The sequence below is a fragment of the Melozone crissalis genome, unplaced genomic scaffold, assembly GCF_028551555.1.
Source record: "Melozone crissalis strain CALT ecotype California unplaced genomic scaffold, PUWL_Pcris_2 ptg000033l_1, whole genome shotgun sequence".
Lineage (NCBI taxonomy): Eukaryota > Metazoa > Chordata > Aves > Passeriformes > Passerellidae > Melozone > Melozone crissalis.
Window position 1 is genome coordinate 16,583,507 of NW_026535811.1, and position 19,583 is coordinate 16,603,089.

The window sequence follows — 19,583 nt, forward strand, 5'->3', positions numbered from 1 at the left end:
ATATATCGAATGGTTTTTCTCATGTCAAAGCTCCTTTCTGGTCTTGAACTAACTACTTTTGCAGATTGCAGCAAAAAAACATTTACTAATAATAACCACTGGAGTGCTTGGAAACTGGTTTCACAAAATGTCCTCAGTCCCTAGTTTGTGATGAAAAAAAAGGATGTGGAGAATTAACCATCTTTTTTATTTCCAATCAGAAAAAATAGTGTGTCCATGCTGTTATCCAGATTGCAAAGTAAAAGCACAATTCCTGAACTTTATAAAGTGTAGATAAAGGCTCAGACTTCTATGAAATTCATTCATGATGGCTGTGAGGCAAAACCTCTGAAGTGACCCTTTGGCCTGGGGTGACACATGGCTTTAGGGCAAAGGGCCATGGCATACATGAGATGTTAGCTAAATCTGAATGTTCCTCTGGCTCTCACTTTACAATGTCCTGAGTACCCAGAAGGCCCAGAAGGAAGGGCAGCCCTTCTGTGGAAAGAGCCAGGCACTTGTATAGGCCAGGGCAGATCGCTGTGGGACAACGTGCTCATGAAGACGTGCTCAAGGGGCAGAACTGTTTTACAGGGCCAGAATTGTTTTACAGAGCCAGAACTGTTTTAGTTTTACAAGGCCAGAGTGATGCCAGGGGTAGCAGAGAGGTTCAAGGTGTGCCTTGCAGCAGGGCCTTGCCAGCGCCAAGCTCCAGCTTCTGTCCCTGGCTCGCACCAGGTTTTGCAAAAGAGAGCGCAAGAAGTGCTGAAGGTGACAGCCACAGAATCAGCTGCCAACAGGGAAAGTTTCCTCCAAATCCTATCACTCAAATCTTAGCTTCAGCCCTGGAGCATTAACCTTTATATCCCCTGTAAGCACTGCCTGTGTTTGTTTGCTCTGTCCCCACCACGGTAACTCTGAATCTTCTGGGTGTCCCAAACAAGGACAAAGGCTCTCACCGCCATTTCTCTGTTTAAAACAGGGAAGCTCCTTAGGTGAAAGCTAGGGAAAAAAAGTAAAGTGTAATCCCAGACATTATGCCTGTCCTGGAAGGACTTTAAAATTACTTTTCTGAGCTTAGAAAATAGTTTTGCCTTCTGTTAGCTTCACAAAGAGCCAAAGCATAATAAATCCACAGAATAAATGAAGTCAAGTATGCACTTCTAGTTACACCATGCTACAGAGGGATGGTAGGGATACAAATAAGTGTGAAGGGACGATGTTGATACCTTATTTAATCTAATTTACTAAATTTTTATCAATGAGATGGACAGTTAAGTGCCAACATGAACTGTCAGCACTGTTTGGTAGAAATCTCACCATCATGCTTAACTCGTCAGGCTGTATTGGAAACAGAAGGCTTCAAATTTAAAATAAAACCCCTTTCTGATGAAGTTGCCAGGGAGAATAAATAATTAAACGTATTGAGCTGTGGTACTGCCAGCTGATGCCCTCTCAGCAGGCAAAGCTGGATCTGAAAGGACATGCAATGATATTGCAAAGCTGGGTCTGAAATCTGTCCTTTCAGTCAGGGAAGCAGCTCCTAGGCCAAGGACCCCTCTCCTGCTCTCCACCACTGGCTGCCTCTGTCCCTGACCTCTTGCAGGACTGCAAATCTTGCTCAGGAAAGGGGCTTTGCATGAAAGGATTTTCTGCACGGAGCAGGAGCACAGCACATATGAACATAACATTCATGGCACAAAGCTCTGCCTTGTTTATCTGTTCAGCATCCTGGCATATGACTGAGGTGTCTTAGTGTTACCTCAAAATACCAATATCCCTGCAGTAGTGTTCCAAGAAACAGAGTGTATAAGGTGTGAAGCAGAGAGAGCCATGAAGATGAAATAAAATTTGGAAGGAGAAAATGAGAAAATGGTTCTGGGGAAAAAAAAAAAAGCTCGTTTGAAATACTGAGAGAATAATGAGGTAATATAGGTAACATAAAATTATTATTCAAAAGAACCATGGAAAAGGCTGGGATACAGGAGGGACCAGGAGTATAGAAGAATGAATGAAGAATACAAAGGGACAAGAAGGAGAGGAATAGGGAAAAATCAGAGATGGAAGAAATCATTATTTGTTGGGTGATAGGATTTTTCCTTTTGTTTCTTTCTCTTATGGAATTTTGTCCCATCTGTGGCTAAGAAACAATAACAAGCAGTACTTAAGAGAGGCAAAAAGGTGGGGGAAGCATGCAGCTGGCTACTCTCTTACCTGGGAGGTTTTCTCTTTGGAAGAGCAACGATACCATGAGATTTTGGCCGGGTGGTGAGGGGCTGGGCTGGGCTCCTTTCGCTCTTGGCATGGGAGCAGGCACAGCCAGTCTGCAGTCGCTGCCCAGAGGATTCGCTGCCACGACAGAGTTCTTGTCCTTCCATTGTGTCTCCTACTGTGGGTGAGCCTTTGCTCGTAAGAGCAGTTGTTGGACGGGAACATTACTAACACCCCATCTGACTGGAAGGGACCCTTACCATCTATTTGGGTGCCTCAGGGGAGAAACCCAGGACCCCAGCCCTCCTCCCCTTCCCGACTGCATGCCGCAGCTGCTACAGGAGGAGCCTGGCTCCCGCTGCCCAGTCCCACTGCTTTCTCCTCTATACTCTAACCCAGCATCCCTGCCTGCCATGACACCTGCTACAGCTGGGGAGTTTCTGATGCATTTCCTTGGCTGCTCTGGTGTCTGCTCACCCCTGCTGTCCCAGCCGCTGCCCCCCGGTCCCTGCTGAGGCCCATTCTCACCACCCAGCCCGCCGCCATTATGCCGTGAGGGGGACGCGGCCGAGCTCGCACACAGCGCCCCCTGCAGGAATCAGCGCCCCCGCCCTGCCCGGCCAGGAGCCAGCAGCGCCCCCGCTGGCCGTGACCGGAACTGCAGCGAAGGGGAGAGTGCCATGGCCGAGCCGCTGCGGGTGCACTCCTGGCGCTGCTCGTGTTGCTGCTGTTGTTTGTTTGCTTTGCTATACAGACTAGTAAAGAACTGTCATTCCTTTTCACATATCTTTGTCTGAAAGCCCCTTAATTTGAAAGTTGTAATAATTCAGAGGGAAGGGGGTCATATTCTTTTTCCCACCTTCCACAGCAGACACCTGTCTTTCAAACCAAGAGATTATTGTAACTTTTTTTATTATTATTTTGTATAAAACCTGCTTTTGCACAGCATCTGACTTAACCATGTGTCCAACACAGAGCCTCAGAGAAGGTCACAGTCCTGGAAATTGAGGACAGAGACAAATTGTAATACAGTGCTTCACTCTGACTCTTCTTGGAAGCTGCAGCTGATCATAGTTTGGACACACAAGGGACAGATTAATTTCTCCAGATGTTCACCATCCACCCTTCCAGAACATTAATGGGCAGGCCATGGAATTAATGCTTTCAGCAGAAACTTCAATTTCCTCTGCTGCTTCAGATGAAGTATTTTGTCAGAGTTTTTGTTCTGAAAAGCATCTGTTCCAAATGCAGGGAGTCCACATCTCAGAGCAATACCCCTCCATGCCACCATCCAACACCTTGTGAAGCCTGAAACCATCCATCCAAAAATTGCTGATGAGCTCCTTCAAAGAGAATGAGAATCCAGCTTTGACTGTTTCACCACAGAGAAAAAAACAAATATTTAAATGTTTGAGTGGCTTGGAGGGTCAGAACAAGGATAGTACTTCTCTCGACCCACAGACATAAAACAATTTCTGCAAGACATTTGAACAGGAACTTGTCCATAGTTATGCTTACTCACATAGGAAAAGACATGTATCAATTTAGGCTACCAAATGTGACAGAATTAGTTGTCTTACTTTTAGGTATTCCTGTAGAAAAATGTCCGATGACATTTTTGGGAAGGCTCCAGGTAACAAATGCCCATTTTAATTTGAAGAGGAAAGCTTCTTCCCACCAATTCGCAATGCCAGATTATATAAAAACACAGGTGAGGCACCGCTAAAAACCCAGGAATTCAGCAGCAGCATCCAAGTCCTCCTGAAAAGCATTCAGATCGTTTTGAAAATACTATCTCTAATATTATTGGCAGGCTTCCCTCTCATTCTCATTCATGAGTTCCCACTAGCAGAAAAATAACCTTCCTCTGGAGGATGCAGACTTAATCCTACGAAAAGTAAGTGAAACAAATACATGTGTTTCCTTCATGTATGAATCTATCAGAGAGACCAAAACAGGATTTGGTCTTCTGTCATGATGAGAATGTTAAAGAGGCATCTTCTTTTTCCAGCTTGCATAATTTCAGTGAAACAGATGCCCAGGTGGGCATTTCTCAGCTTGGCCTACAGCTAATTGAAGATGTGTGTTGTCCTGCAGCCAAGTATTTCACCCTGAGATGGAGAGCAGCACCCCATCATTTTGCTGGTTTTCCTGCCTGGAGTGACACCAGCTTTCCGTTGGGATGGACAGGTCACAACACCTGACCTGAATTTGCTCTCAAAATGCCCTTGCCACAAACCAACAAAAAAGAAAAAGCCTGGGAAACCAAAGATGAAATGGTTGTTCTTCTCCAGTGAAATCCTTGAGGAATTTAGTTACTCCCTTTAAGAGAACAACGAATTCACACAAAAAGATCAATATCCAAATGTCATGCACAAAATCTGTGGGAGCTGTTGACTATAGAAGTTTTGTGAAGCACTCGCTTGCATAGGAAAGCCCCACATTTTGTGACAGCCAGCAGAAGAAAGAGACCCTTGATAGGAAAAATACGATTAAAAAAATCAGCATGCCATAAAAACAAGTATAAATACACATTATATTACATGAGTGAAGTGTGTTTTCTTTAGTGTACGTGCCATTTTTTATTAATTCATACACTAAGTGCTAACGTGTTTTCTAATGCCATTAGGTGGTGCTTTCAGTAAGTAATGGAATAAATAGTTCTTGCATGGTTCTTTTCTGCATTGTGTTCTTGTTTTCTTAAGTAAAAGGAAATTGAAGCAAAACACCACAGGTGCCTCCTCCTTCTGAAGCACAGTGCCCTAGCACAAAGCCGTGCATCACGTTTCTGAGGCACTCTGGCTCCCCTCGGGTGTGATAAACTGCACTTTGGGCACGATGAGCGAGGAGTTGGTTCTCCGCATGGAGTTGCTCCTCCGAATGGAGTTGTTTCTCCTCATGGAGTTGCGCTTCCTCAGGGAGTTTTGGTGGGACAGCTCGCTCTTCTGCAGGGTCTGGATGAGGATGGAGGGCTTCTCATCGAGCTCCCGGGCACTGCAGCGCGGCGCAGCCACTTTGACAGTGTTGCCGAACTTGGAGTAGTCGACAGCGTACACACCTTCCTCCTCGGTGACAATGGGCACAAAGCGGTGACCCCACAGGATCTCCTCTGCCACGTAGGATGTTCTTGCCTGTGTCGTGATGCCCGTGGTTTCTACGACCCCTTCCAGTATCACGATGAGCTCCAGGTCCTGGAGCGCCAGGTCGGAAGCAGAGATATCATAAAGAGGACTCCGCTTGTCAATGACATGACAAATTATCAAGGGAGCCACCAGGAAAATGTTGTTGCTTTCAATGGGGTTATCCACAGGGATATCCACCTGGTGAATCGGTATGACTTCTCCTTCAGGGGTCATGGTCTTCCTCACGACCTGGATTCTCACTGAGGCGCTGATGATCATGCTCTTCCTCAGGTCCCCCACGCGGAACATGAAGCAGAGCTTGCCGTTGCGGACGGCGATGACCGCCTGCCGGCTGAAGATCAGCGTCTCGGCCCGCCGGTGAGCCTGCGCCGTCTTCATGAAGATGCAGCCCAGCATGACGGCGTTGATGATCAGCCCCACAATGTTCTGCAGGATCAGGACCGTGATGGCCAGGGGACACTCCTCGGTCATCATCCTGCCCCCAAAGCCAATGGTCACCTGGACTTCGATGGAGAAGAGGAAAGCGGAGGTGAAAGACCTGTAGGGGAAGATTGCACCCAGTTAACTCTCAGGACATGGAGCACACACTGAGAAGCTGTTAACATGTATTTCCAGAAACAAACTTAAGGACATGTTTGTATGGCTCTAGTACACATAAACCTTCTGTTAACACCAGCCAAAGCATTGCATGCTTGGTGGCTCAGATCTGTGCGCTTGGTGTAGTGTCTAATGGTGGCAGGGAAGATCTCAGAGCCTGAGCTCCTCAAGACCATCTGGGTCACCCTGAGCAGCTCAGGGAATCTCTGTCCAGGAGCACAGGCAGCCCACTGGCTTAGTGAACAGCTCTGGAACAGCTGGGCTTTCCACCTTCTCCATTCCATGAAGCCCTTGGTGGAGAGAGGTAGTTTTGGCAAGCACGGGCAATCAGCTGGCACAATGAGATCCTTCCACCAGCCTGTGCAGGGAAAGGAAACAGGGAAAACTGCAGCACTTCACTCGTTCTACCTGAATCGTGACCCAGAATTTCCTGGTGGGGGAAAATGGGCTTTCCCAGATTTGTGACACTTCCCAAACCCTTGCTCGCCTTGTGAGTGAGCAGGATGAGGCTGCAGAGAGGGGCCAGTGGCCCCCACGTGCCCCCTGCACACCCTGGCAGCAGGACAGTGCTGTGACCCAGGGCTTGGGTTCAGCTCACTGCCAGGGCAAGACCAGCTGGAAAATTTCAACACAGAAGTGGGATGTAGAAGTGTGGGTTTAACTTAAATACCCTAAAATGCTATGGTGCTGGACTTCAGCAAATGCTGTCCACAAACTTCCCAAATTACATTATTTATAGTAGCCACAAAGTCATATCCTCTGTATATATCAGGGTCCTTAACTTCCTTTTATATTTATTTATTCCTTTATTCCTTCCAGATACATCCCTCCAGTGCAATCCAATAAATCTGAAGCATCCAATGCTTAACAGGGCCATACCAGAAGAAAATATATCCTGCCCATGAAGATGGGTCTAAATAATTCATTGGCTTGGCTTTGCTTTTCAATTAATCTGTTTTTAAATTATTTTTTTCCTTTTCTAGCCATATTTTCACTGGGGTATCGGAGACACATTTAAATATCATAGGCAATATCAAGGATAATTTTCTGGGCAATAAGAAAGTCCATCTTCAAGAAAACCAGCCAGTCTCTGCACAGGTATCTTTGAAATAGCTTTCTTATTTTGCCTGTTCTATTCTTACTCATTAACAAATTCCTTTGTATTGAGGGGGTTTATTTTGTATTTCATGCTGAAGAAATCAGGGACAAAGGAGTTACTTAATAGAATCCTGGCATGATTTCTTATAATCATGAATATTCAGTTATACGCAGAATGCAGCTTCTGGATTCAATTTCAGTCAGTTTAATTTAGCTTAAAACTCTGTCCAGTAAGTAGTCTGACTTCCCTTAGCAACATCCTTCTTTAAAAAAAAGAAAAAAAAAAATCCATCTTTTTAACAGTGGAAGTAAGTGAAAGAGCAAGTTTGGAAAGCATTTTAACCACATGAAATGGGAGAGAGAAAGTGCAAATCACACTGTTCCCAGGTCCTTCCCCTCACAGCTGTGCAGCAGCTTTGCATTTTGGATAATGTTTGCCTTCTGTGGCAAAGAGATGTGAGGCTTAGAAATTTCTGCAGTACTTCATAAAATGAAAGGGCTGTGCAAGCTCTAGGCACTGGTTAAAATTTCCAAAGCCAGGTTTTCCTGTAAATAGGTAATGACACCCACCCAAGAAGCTCTCCTGAAATATCTGTGGGCCTAAACCTCAGGGAAATAGGCTAAAAATTTTTTGTCATGATTTTGGCATTCCAATACTAAAATTATTTTGCACCCAAAAACTTGCCATTCTTAAAGATGTCAGCAATGACATCATTACTTCATGACTTTGACCAAAGTGGTTGCCAGATTTCCCTAGGAAAGGCAGAGATTTCTCATGGTTTGGGCATGGGCACAGGAGCAGCTGTTGCCTGGACACTCCATGAGGGAAGGGTGCGTGTTCTTTGGCATGGGCTAAATCTGAAATTATATAGTAATTTTGTTTCCAAGCAGATATCCTGGAAGATCCACAGGCAGCTACGGAGAGGGAACAGGGGCAGAGTCCTGGCTGTGGATGTGCCTGGCCCCGGTGGCATGAAGCCCTTGGCCCCCAGCTCAGGATCTGCAGGGTGACACTGCAGCCACGCCGAGGGAGCCACCAGCCACACGCAGGGATGTCCCCTCAGCTGACCCTGGAGAGCTGCAGGGTTGTAGCTGTTCGCTAATTCCGGTTAGACAGATCCCACAGATCCCAGAAATGCCGGGGGTAACGCTCCTGCGGGTGCAAGCTGGGTCATGGCATCTCATTTCAGAGGACACTGCTTGTGGCCAGACATTGGAAAAGAAACAAGACAGCAACCCCTGCTCCAATTCCCTCTAACCTGGTGAAGGGAAGCTTGGGAAAATCCCCTCTTCTTTTACCTTGGAAAATCTCGATTTAGCAAAAAACCTGGGTTTTTTGCTAAACTAAATCTGAATTAAATCTCTGCTACCTCATGAGCCAGATACAAAGGCCCTTCAGACTTGGTGAGGTACCTCAAAACTTTCTGGGAGAAGGGAGAAAAGGGAAGTGGATTCACTGATATCTCAGAGCACCCTGCAGCACCCAGACCTTCACAGCACAGCAATGTATAGAGGCAGATGATCTGGGGCAGCCTGGTGGTACAGAACCACCAGGTTCTATCTAAAAATGTTAATGTTTAATCTAATGTTAAAAAAGCAGATTTAATTGATGAGATCCTTAAGTTATCTTACAGTTTACTCCACGTCTAATCCACAGTCTTCTCTTCCATGTATGTTTGTGTCAGCTTATCAGTGCCCTGACAATTGTCATGGCTTTGGGGGACACTTCAGCAGGTGATATTTAATCCAGTCACTTCAACAGGTGATATTTAATCCGATCACCCTTAAACTTTCACTGTCTGACACAAATGCACAGTGTGGAAAGTGTTCCTCTGTCCAACAGTTGGCCTATGGCTTCACCAAGGTATTTTGAAGCCCCACATATTTAACACTCTCAGGAGAGTCATCTCAAAACACACTCAGTTTTGTCCTAAGTGACACATTTCCTGGCACCTCTGACATGCCTGACACCCAGGGCTGGTTCCCTGCCTCTCGGAGGGAGCACCTGGGCGACGTGGCGCTGGGGATGCTCCCGCTGCCGTAGACAACGTTACAATACATATAACACATACCCACTCTTGCAGCAGGCTCTTATCTCGACAGGCAATCGAGTTACCCACAGAGTGTGGAGACACATGAAAAGCAGCAGGTCTCCCTCTCTTTCAGATCCTGTAAGGAATCAAAGACATCTACAGTATAGTATTTTCCAAGCCCGGGAGGCTTGCTGAATTTACGCAATCTAGAGGAAAACACTGCACTTTTCAACTGTCTCAACCAAACCCAACAGTTCATGTAAACCAAAAGCTGCACTTAAAACAACACCAGGACAGCTGGCAGCTCTGTCCCCGCCCTTCCTTCATCCCACCAAACTCTACTTTACCTGACACACGTCACGCACGGCGTCCACTTGGTGCTGTTCGAAGGGTTTTCTGTGCTCGGGTCCATGTCGCCATGGGCAAAGGCCACCAGCCACCACATCATGGCAAAGAGCAGCCAGCTGCACAGGAAGGACATGGTAAAGATGACCAGCGTGTGACGCCACTTCAGGTCCACCAGGGTGGTGAAGATGTCCTGCAGGAATCGCCCCTGCTCGCGGATGTTCTTGTGGGCCAGGTTGCAGGCGCCGTTCTTGGCGATGAAGCGGGCTTTGCGCGGGCGGTCGCGGATGCGCGGCTTGCGCAGGTTCTCGGCAGCGATCCGTGCCAGCACATACTCTTCAGGGATGATACTCTTGCGAGCCAACATCTTCCTGCCACCATAGTCCACTCAGCAAGATGCAAAATGGGGGGTGGTCCCTCTAGCAAGTATCTGCAGGGCTTGCTTTACCCTGCAAAAAAGAGTGAACCTGGTCAGAGCTGTCACCTGTGCAAGATGCCCCGATTAAGGTACCCCCTGCCAAACCCTACTGCATTAAATGCTGGTCCTACAGTGCCCTCTCTCTCTCAGACCACCATTTTTATATAAGCAGTCGGTATCAGCTCATAGCAGATATGAAAGATGCTATTTGGAGACTCCTTGCAGGAAGGGAGGCTGCAAAGCAGTCTCACAAAGTCGCTGTAAAGTACCGTGACAGACACCAGCTCGGTTCCTCAGGCTGTTTCTCCGGGAGACAGCAGTGCTCAGATGGGGATCGGAACACGAAGCACTAAGTTATTCGCATCCTTCAGGACCTGAAGAATCAGACGTCTGTGGTTAGAGCTGAAGTTAGTCTGCGGAGACGCGAGGAGACTCCCTCCGCAGCTCGTCCAGCAGCCTGTGGGGAGCCCCAGCCTCGTCCCCCTAGAGCATCACAAGAAGGAACTGAGCTGGAGGCGCGGCAGGCAGGGAACGGGACTCCTCGGAGCAAGCGGTCGCATTTTCCCTCGCAGCTCTCCTTCCCTTCCGGGATCAGGCGGGGAAACCCTCCCTTTATTCCCAAACTTTGAGCCCAAACGGGTGACAGAACAAACCCACGGAAAGCCCGGCTCCCCGGCGGCCGGCCCGTCCCACCGGGGGAGGGCAGGGCTGCCTGACCCCCCGGAGCCTCGCAGGCTCCCCCCGCCCCCGGCCGCCACTCACCGCGCAACGGGGCGGGACGCGGCCGGAGCGGGCGGAGCGGGGCTCGGGCTCGGGGGGATGCGCGGAGGGACCGGGGCGGGGCTCGGCCTGGGGATGCGGAGCTCTGGATGGGGATGGGGATGCGGGGCTCGGGCTGGGGATGCGGGCTCGGGCTCGGGATGCGGGGCTGGGGCTCGGAGCCGCGGTCGGGATGCGGAGCACGGGCGCACACGCTCCCTGCGCTGCGCGGTGCCTGTGGCCGATGGGTTGATGGAGTTTTAGCCAGGTTCCAGCCCATTTAACAGCGGGACGAGGTGCTAGCGCTGCTGGTCTGTGCTGCTTACACAGAGCTGCGCGCCTGCCTTCTTCCCCCGGCAAGCCAAGAGTTGTGCCTTCCTAACTTTATCTTCCCTCGAATCTGGCTGAGGCAGAGGAAGCGAGGCTTGTGCGTAAGTGTTTGGGGGACCAAAGCCAGAATCTCATGACCTTTGCAGCTTTGGATAAACTTAATTACCTGTCTCTGCAAGAAAGGAAGGAAAACTTCTCTCTTCACGGGTCACAGCTCTTGCTGAGCAGCGTCAAGCCCGTTGTAATGTTCAGCTGGGAAATGGGCACTGGCAGATGAGGATTTGTATTTGGGATGGGTAGGAAGAATTATGTACAATGACAACCTCTCCTCCACCTCCCCAGTGAAATCCCTGAAGTTCTTTCTCTTTCCCACTGGTTGAGGTTAATAATTTTGGCCCTTTTGTTTAATGGAAACTTGCATTCTTGGAAATTGCAGGTTTTTGTTGTTTGATTTTTTTTTTTTTTGGGTGGGTTGTCTTTTTTTTTGGTTTTGGTTTTTTTTGTTTGTTTGTTTGTTTGTTTATTTGTGGGTTTTTTTGTTTGTTTGTTTTGGTGGGGGTTTTTTTTGTCCTGAAGTCTTAGGGTTTGTGATGGCGAGAATAAACAGTGCATCAACTTTATGAAAATATCTGCATTCAGATTTTAATGAAGGCATGTGCAGAGATTTTGTCAGATTAACTCCCTTGTATCCAAGGAGTGAGTGTGTGTGTGTGTGTGTATGTGTGTGTGTGTATGTGTGTGTGAAGTAGGGAGGTTCCAAACTTTTCTGTGTATCACTCAAGTGAATTACCTCTAGGGTATAAAATTTCTACAGAACAAAATACCTCACTCCTCTCTGTAAACTAGGGAAAAGCTTGACAGGCCTGGTGCAATCAGGAAGGTTTTAAGCATACTCAGGCTTGGAAAAACTGAGAAGGCACATTTGACAGGCAGTGTAATCCTCAGCTTGAAGATATCCACCCTGCTGAACACATGCACGTGCTCAACTTTAAATAGATGAGTGGTTCCTGGAAACTTCTCCAGCACTGGCCTTTGCTAATACCACATACCCAGTAGCCAGAGGAGAGACAGACACAAAGCCCCAGTCATATTAGGCAATTAGCTAAATATTTATGTGTGAAATTAACTTTAGGCAGATGGGAAGCTGAAAAATCACGGTCTAAGCCAAATGCCTTTAGATTTTAACCAGACTCTGAGTACAAACACATAGAATCACTAGGGTGGGTATCTGCAGGGTCAGCATTGTTGGTGTGTGGCCTCTAGAGGGGCTGCTTCATTTGTTTCATGCAGCCCCAAAAGTGCATCTCACTTGCATGTAACTATTGGTTTAGTACCAGTTCCCTTTCCCTTTTTCCCTTTTCCCTTTTTTCCCTTTTCCCTTTTTTCCCTTTTCCTTATTCTCTTCCTCTGCCCTTCTCCCATTTAGCTCCTGTGAAGTATTTGTTCACTTCTAGGGCTGGTGTCCCCCAGCACAGCTGCTAGGTGCAACTCAAAAAAACCAAAACCAACTGTCTGAGAACTGCATGGAACACTTCCCACCCCTCACTTCTTCATGAGATGCTTGAATTGTATGACTTTGCTTCTGACACAAATTAGCTCATGCCACATGCCCAATTGCACAGTTTCTTCTGAAGTTCTTGAAATCCACAGCTTTATAATCAGGGACACAGAAACACCAAGAAATGTTGTTATTTACTTGCCACTTCAGAGCATCAACCCACTTGTGTGGCTGTTTTCAGCCTCATCCCTTCTCACCCAGCCCCTGAAGCTGCTGCTGCACTCCCCACCCCATTTCTGCTGGTAGTGAGTGCAACTGTGTGACATGTAGTTAGTGTGTGGATTAGCAGCTTGGAAAAATGGATCAAGCCCATCTTTGAGGGCAAGTGGGAGCAAGGAGTGACATTCCTCAAGCTACTCAAGTGGAACAGAAACTGCTGCCAGCACTGGCACTGTCAGGAGTCCCCTGTGAGCTCTCAGGCCCACGTGTTCCCCACTAACCTGCTGGAGGTTTCCTCCCCCTTAACTGGGCACCATGCAGAGGCTGAAATTCTTGTAGCTGAGATAGGAAAGGATCCATCAAACACACACAAATATCCTGGCACAGCCCTGTGGGATCTCAGAACCTCAGGACTGAGGTGCAGAGTGACCGAGACCACCCCTGGGGGGCTCGGGAGTCCTGGAATGTTGCCAGAAGTGTCTGGTGGCTGGACTTTGATCCTACACGGGAGACGACACCTGTATGAGGATAGGAGGATTTCACTGGGGTAAATGGTGAAGGGATAAGTTAATTAGAGTGTAAAACACAGGGCTTAGGATTTCTGTACAGGGGGGTCTAAAGAAGTAAGATGGAGGAATTGGGGTGTGTCCTGTCCTTCTTCTTCTTCTTCTTGGCCTCCATCTTCTGTGGTGATGGTGGCACTTTGGGATTGGTTATTACTAAAAGTGCACAGGTCAATAAGGGTAAAAGGTATTGGAAAGAATAGGTAAATATTGTATACATAATTTTGAGTATAAAGATAAGTGACCGCCCCGGGGGCTCGCAGTGTGCACGTGGCTGGCTTGCTGTGCGGACCTCTGTCGGGCAGAGAGAAAATCTTTTAGATAAACAACCAATAAATACTGAAGTCCGAGAAAGACCTGAAGCCTCTTCTCGTCCTTTGAAGCGCGGGCTGCCCAAGGCCATTTCCGAGCCTTTCCAGGCCATAAAACAGCCAAGAAGGGACACAGCCCGTGTGGCTGAACAAAGTTACTGATCCTTTCACCCACCATCACACATTGCAGGAAAAGTGCTTATCTTTTCCTCTCTGCCTGTTCAATACTGGAAGAGAAGCCTTCCTCCTCACTTCTGCTGGAGATGAGTTTTGAGGAAGCCTGTTGGGCCATGACCGCAGGGATGTGAGGATCAGGAGCTCCAGCCATGACTCTGAGCACAGCATCCATCTCTCCAAGTTCCAGTCTATGAATATGCTCTGGAGAGTGACAGCTACTAAAACCCTTCCCCTCTGACCTTTTAAATACTTGCTTGGTTGCCACATGCACAGTTCAGTCTGAGATTTAGTTAATAGCTGGGAAAATCTCCTAAAACATCTCCTAACCCATTTGGTAAGGAACAGAGTGTCTGAGTGTTGTGAACACAGCCTTTTCAGGAAAAAAAATGATCAGAATTGATGGCAGTTTTAGGTCCAGTTTTCTTATGGCCCTTCATGTGTCTCCTTCTTGCTGTTTCATTCCCCTCCACCCACAAACATTACTGATATTATGGTAAATATCACTTTACAATTATGCCTATCTAAAATCAGGATTAAATAGTGCACTTAGACATGAATCTGAAATTTCCACATTATAGCTCTGTCCAGCCCTTTCAGAAAATCCTGCTTTGTAATAAGTTTTGTTTGAAATTCTAATCTTAGCTTAGAGATAGGATGACTTTGCAGGCGTCCAGAGATGTCATGCACTTCGAGCGAGGCTTCCACAGAGACACAAAGCTGATAAGCCATATTCGGACAGCATGGGTGAACTCTTCCCTACATGAGCTGGCAGGACATCCATCAAACATGAAAGAGCAGAAACTGCAAACTAAGGGCATCTGTTACCCTGAACTAGCTCTTTCTCCCCCTGTTTCATGCAAGAGCTGCAGGACAGAAATAGTTTTTATCATCAGAATACATGTAACGAGTATTCTCGTATTACCCTTGTCCAGTGTAAGTTGCATAGTGAAGTTTGTTGTTCATTACGTGCATTTTCCTGGAGTTTATCCTAAGGCTCTGGGAAGAGCAACCCCATTTTGGGACTGTTTCCTTGCCTCCCCATGTCATAATTTATGGGAAGACTGTAAATCAGTTTCTAAGTGGGTTGAACACGGTTACAGTGGATCTCTAGCTGTGTTCCTAGAGCATGGTGTCCCTTAGGTGCTTCCCCTCCCTGGCTCACTGGCTTTTTCAGGGTTAAATTAAGATTATGCCACTGACAGAAGACAGATGCTATGTCTCACCTTCAGATCTTGTCACACAATATCTGACAACTCAAAGCCCTCAAATCTCAGATGCTCTGGTGGGACCTGAAGAAATAGATGGCCCCAAATCTGAATGATTCAGCCGTGAAAATCTGCGGTACTCAGAGATTCTTAGGCTCCCACCTTCCTGCCTCTGATGGAGAAGTCAAATTACTGAAAGAGTAAGGGTCTAATGTGGCTGGGAGAATAAAAACACATATAACCATTAAATATGGAAGAATATGCTGCCTTGAGGCGTCTGTAGCTGTGCTCTTGAAGGGTGGAGGTTCTGGACCATGTCATTTACACGAAGCTGCATTAGTTCCTTAGTTACATGGTTAAATATTTTACTGCACATTGAAGTGATATTTATGGATATAGCCTGAAAATCCTGAAATAAATTAGAGGGAGAGTTAAGAAATGTCATGGTAATAGTTATGAGGAACTCTTCTGGGCAGTCCTAGCTGGGACTGTTCATTGCTTATATCTTTAATCCAAAGGTTGTATAACCATGTAATGTATTTATGTATAAAGCAGACTAATATACATACATGGGAATGAATTGCAGTGGCCACTGAAATGTGCAGTGTGCTGGATGCTGTATTATTATATAACAGATCAGGGGATGAAAATCCCCATGTTCCATGAAAATGAAAGGAGGCATCTTGCACATGATGAATGACAATTACACCTAATAGAAACCAATTAAAATTACCTTTTAAATCTGCTTGTTTATAGTGTTCAGAATGTGGTATATTATATTAGAGAAATGGGCAGCGCCTGCCAGGAGTGTCTGTTCTGTTTCCATTGGTAATATCTAGCAGCAGACAAATGCTATCAATAGTGAATAATTAATAGTAACTGTAGTAAATAGATTTTCTAAAAATCTCTCTTCTCTTGACAGATTACACTTGGAAGTTTCTTGGCTTCATTCAAGCCAATACTTTAAGCTGTGCTGCCAAAACAAAACAGCATCAGCAAGTTGCTAATTTGTACGAGTCAGCACACTTCTGCCTCACAACAATTTTTTCATCATTTGAATACCTGATAGTCTTTCCCTACAGTTCTGCACAGAGGTCAATTCTAGAGGAGAAAAAACAGAGCAGTGAAAAACCAATGTGGAAATGATTGGGATGTTTGCATGGCAACGAATAATTTGATTTACAGTTTTGTTTTCAGACTTTTCTTAGTAGTCTGTTAGTTTTGCCTCTGAAAGGATTTAGTTTCCAAAGAGGCTGAGGAGTTCTTCACATGCCACCATGGAATTCATATCAGAGAATTTACATAACATATTTTGATTTTAAATAAGGCTTTCAAACTATGCTTGAGGATGCAAATATGCAGGCTTAATTGTCGCTTTTAATCATATTTATTGGGAGAATCTTTGCTCCAGAGAGGTTTTTACAAGTGGCACTGTGGTTTCAGTGGATATTTTAGAGCTGATTTTGACTGGCAGTATCACACTGAGGACACAGGGTTATAGTGCTTCCAAGGGGAACATACTCCAACTTCTGACAGTGGATAATGGAAACATGATAATGAAGACATGGCCCCTGTCAACAGCTTTTTTTATAAAGGTAGCTGTTGACTCAAGTGTGTTATATCTCCATTTATTTTTTTGATGAAATATCTACAAGCATTCATGTAAAATGCTTGTGTGATATTTCCTTCTGCTTTTTGTGATGCATTAACGAAATTGCCTGTGAATGTATTGACATCTTTACACAATAAAGCACAGCAGTCCATTGCTTTGGGAAGAAAAAAGAACACGATTAAATGAAACAACTTATTGTACAAGGAGTTTTTACTACTTGACCACATTTGAAATTGTATTTCTATTTTAAGAAAACACATTTCAGTGTTATTGCTCTTTGCAGAGGGTTTATATATAATGAGATGCAAACTTCTTTGGGCTATGTTCCTGCTGGTACTAATTGAGTTCCCTGGAGGTGCATGAATTTATAGCAGAGGTGTTCTGCTATACCTAAAAGGGGCTTGTCCAAGTGCTTGAGAAGCATTGGAGAATATATTCTTTCAGCTGACTGATACAGCTGTGAAAAGCAGGCACACTCCTGCAAATAAAGAGCTTTTTCAGGTCTGCAGTGAGACTGGAACTTATTATAAGCACTTAAGATACCTCTTGTATGTATCACTTGGCCTAACAAAGCAGAGATGTCTCCCTGCAGAGACTTTGCCTGGCTTATGCCCCTGGCTTAACAGAGCTATCCCAAACTGCTCGGGGGAAGTTCTGGTGTTTCCTAGCATGATTAAGTTTGGGCTCAGTAGAGGTTGTATGGGATATTTCTGGTTTAGAAGAAGCAGGGATGAGCTATCGTGAGCTGTGATGAGTTTGATGAAAGGCCACTTACAGGAAGGGAGCAGTTTGATCCATGCCAGCCCTTAGACCTGGCTCAAGGAGTGGGAAAGATACCCATGGGTTGTGAGCCAAAGGTTAAGAAACACTGTTGTGGCTCCACAAGCCATTGCACAACCAATTTCTGTACTTAAAGGGGACCTGCAGAAAGATGGGAAGGGACTCTGTGAGGGAGTGCAGTGGTAGGAGGAGGGGGAATGGCTTCAAATTGGAAGAGTGTAGGTTAAATTGGATATTGGAAAGAATTTTTTCCCTGTGAGGGTGCTGAGGCCCTGGCACAGGTTGCCCAGAGCAGCTGTGGCTGCCCCATCCCTGGCAGTGTCCAAGGCCAGGCTGGATGGGGCTCTGAGCAAGCTGGGATAGTGGAAGGTGTCCCTGCCCATGGCAGGGGGTGGAACAAGAGAAGCTTTAAGATTCCTCCCAACGCACCATTCCATGATTCTATGATCAGCAACAACTTTGCTATTTCTCTCCCAGGAACAGTTAACAGAAAAATAATGCAGATGGAATGAGAAATATTATTTATAATTTATCACAGAGGTGTCTTTTCTCTGTCCATAGTTAAATTTACACACAACCAGTGTTCACATTCAAAGCTCCTTTGGAGAAGGAAGAACTTCATAGTTCTGAAGCACAGTATCACAATACTGAAAGCTTGCTTGGTTAAATGCTTAGAAAAACAAACCAACCCCAAAACATGATGTCACTAGAGTAAGCGTCCCCATGAAGAGCAGGGGTGTTACAAAGGAAAGACAGGAAAGGGAAAGGGAGAGTGAGTGCAGAGCTGTGTGAGAGCAGAAATGGGACAAAGGGCATGGAGCTCATCTGGGAAGGAGTGGGAGGGCATAGGCAGAATAAGGAGCATCCAGAGATATAAGCAGGAGCCGCAAAGGTCTATGACACAGGGAGATGGTGAAGAAAAAAGAGCAAGGAGGCTGTGGAAGAGAAGAAGGGCCTACCAGCAGAAGAGGCAGTGTGACAAGAATCAAAGGAACAGTCTCCAGCTGATGTTTCCTTTACTGTGCACGTGACAGCCTTAGGAAACTGCTCCCAAATGGGACACACTTCAGACCTTTACATGAAACCAAAAGAAATTTGTTTCAAAGATTTTGTACCTTCTGCACCCTTTTCAGTAACAAAACAGCTGTGCAACCATTGGCATCACCCTCTTCCTCTAGAGAAAAACACAAAAAATGTTCAGCCTAAGCCCTTGGGGTGTCTGTACCATCATGTGGACAGAAGCTGTAACAGGAGGAGATCTCCTGTGTCTGCAGCAGGTGATTTATGTTTGTTATCTTGTAAGATTTGTGGATCTTGATTAGGATTAATGCTTTAGAAATGGGATTGTGCTTTTAGACCTGCTGGGCAGCAGTGGAACCCACTGCAGAAGTCACCCAACACTTCAGCCATGGTGAGTCTAACACTGTGAGGCCAATATTCCTGCACTCCTCCCTCCAAATGAATGGAGCATGATGAGGTTCTCTCACCCCATCATGTGTTCCTTTTCTCACATATCTATTTTCTTTTCCACCTGTTCAAACAACAGAGTTCACTTCTAAAGCCGGGGATGAGCAAACCTGCAATGGCTCTGGGACAAACCTAAGAGAAAAGAGATGCTAATTATTGGCCCCTCTTAAGTATTACAAGACACAGTCCCAGGCTCATGGCAACCCTTTAATGCAGTGGGAACAGGGATCTCAATGAACTGGCTGGCATCACTTAAAATAAATCAGGATTACATTGTTATCAAAGACACACAAATCAACAAAACTTCTTGTGTTTCATCTCTATACCCAATCTGACAGCAGGGAATCCAATTATCTAATTATCTTTTCACTAAAGACAATTAAATTAAATCAAGAATAATTTTGGCCTTTTGGCCATGAAATTTGGAGAACAATATGTGCTTATGCTGCAGGCATCTGTTTTTTAAAAATGTATTTTATTTGAATGACAAAGGTCAGCACGGGGAATTAATCCAGAAAAGTATAAAAACGCTTTCACAGCGGTAGACAGGGAAATCACAGAAATACTTCCCCTCATAAAATGTTCAAGACTGAGCTCTTTTGTTTCGTTGTGTCACACAGGTATATTTTCAATAATTCAGAGAAAATAAAAACTTCCAAAAATTAATTTAAAAATATAAACCACTGTATCATTTTTTGCACTGTGAGACTAAATGGAAGCCAGTTTCAAGTCCTACAACTTCTCCAAAATTGTTGCGCTTTTTTTGGGAGGGGGGGAGGGATGGAAATGCTGCCCCTTATGTTATTTCAATGCACTATAAATACACTTAAGTGCACTT

General features: G+C 45.7%; 1 protein-coding gene across 1 annotated transcript; it reads right to left on the minus strand.

The window, feature by feature from the left end:
* Positions 1 to 4,241: 4,241 nt before the first annotated feature.
* Positions 4,242 to 10,230, minus strand: KCNJ8 (potassium inwardly rectifying channel subfamily J member 8). The gene is made up of 3 exons (XM_054282253.1): positions 10,094 to 10,230; positions 9,409 to 9,855; positions 4,242 to 5,871 (listed from the first exon to the last, which is right to left on the minus strand). The coding sequence occupies exons 2-3, from the start codon at positions 9,771 to 9,773 to the stop codon at positions 4,971 to 4,973; spliced, it is 1,266 nt and encodes a 421-aa protein (XP_054138228.1). The 5' UTR covers positions 9,774 to 9,855; positions 10,094 to 10,230; the 3' UTR covers positions 4,242 to 4,970.
* Between the last annotated feature and the right edge of the window lie 9,353 nt (positions 10,231 to 19,583).

What these genes read in the sequence shown, in the direction of transcription:
- KCNJ8 (XM_054282253.1), bottom strand. Translation starts at nt 9,773, where the DNA reads ATGTTGGCTCGCAAGAGTATCATCCCTGAAGAGTATGTGCTGGCACGG. An exon ending in CCGTGCGTGACGTGTGTCAG is followed by an intron (nt 5,872 to 9,408) that starts GTAAAGTAGAGT and finishes CTTCCCCTACAG; the next exon opens with GTCTTTCACCTCCGCTTTCC.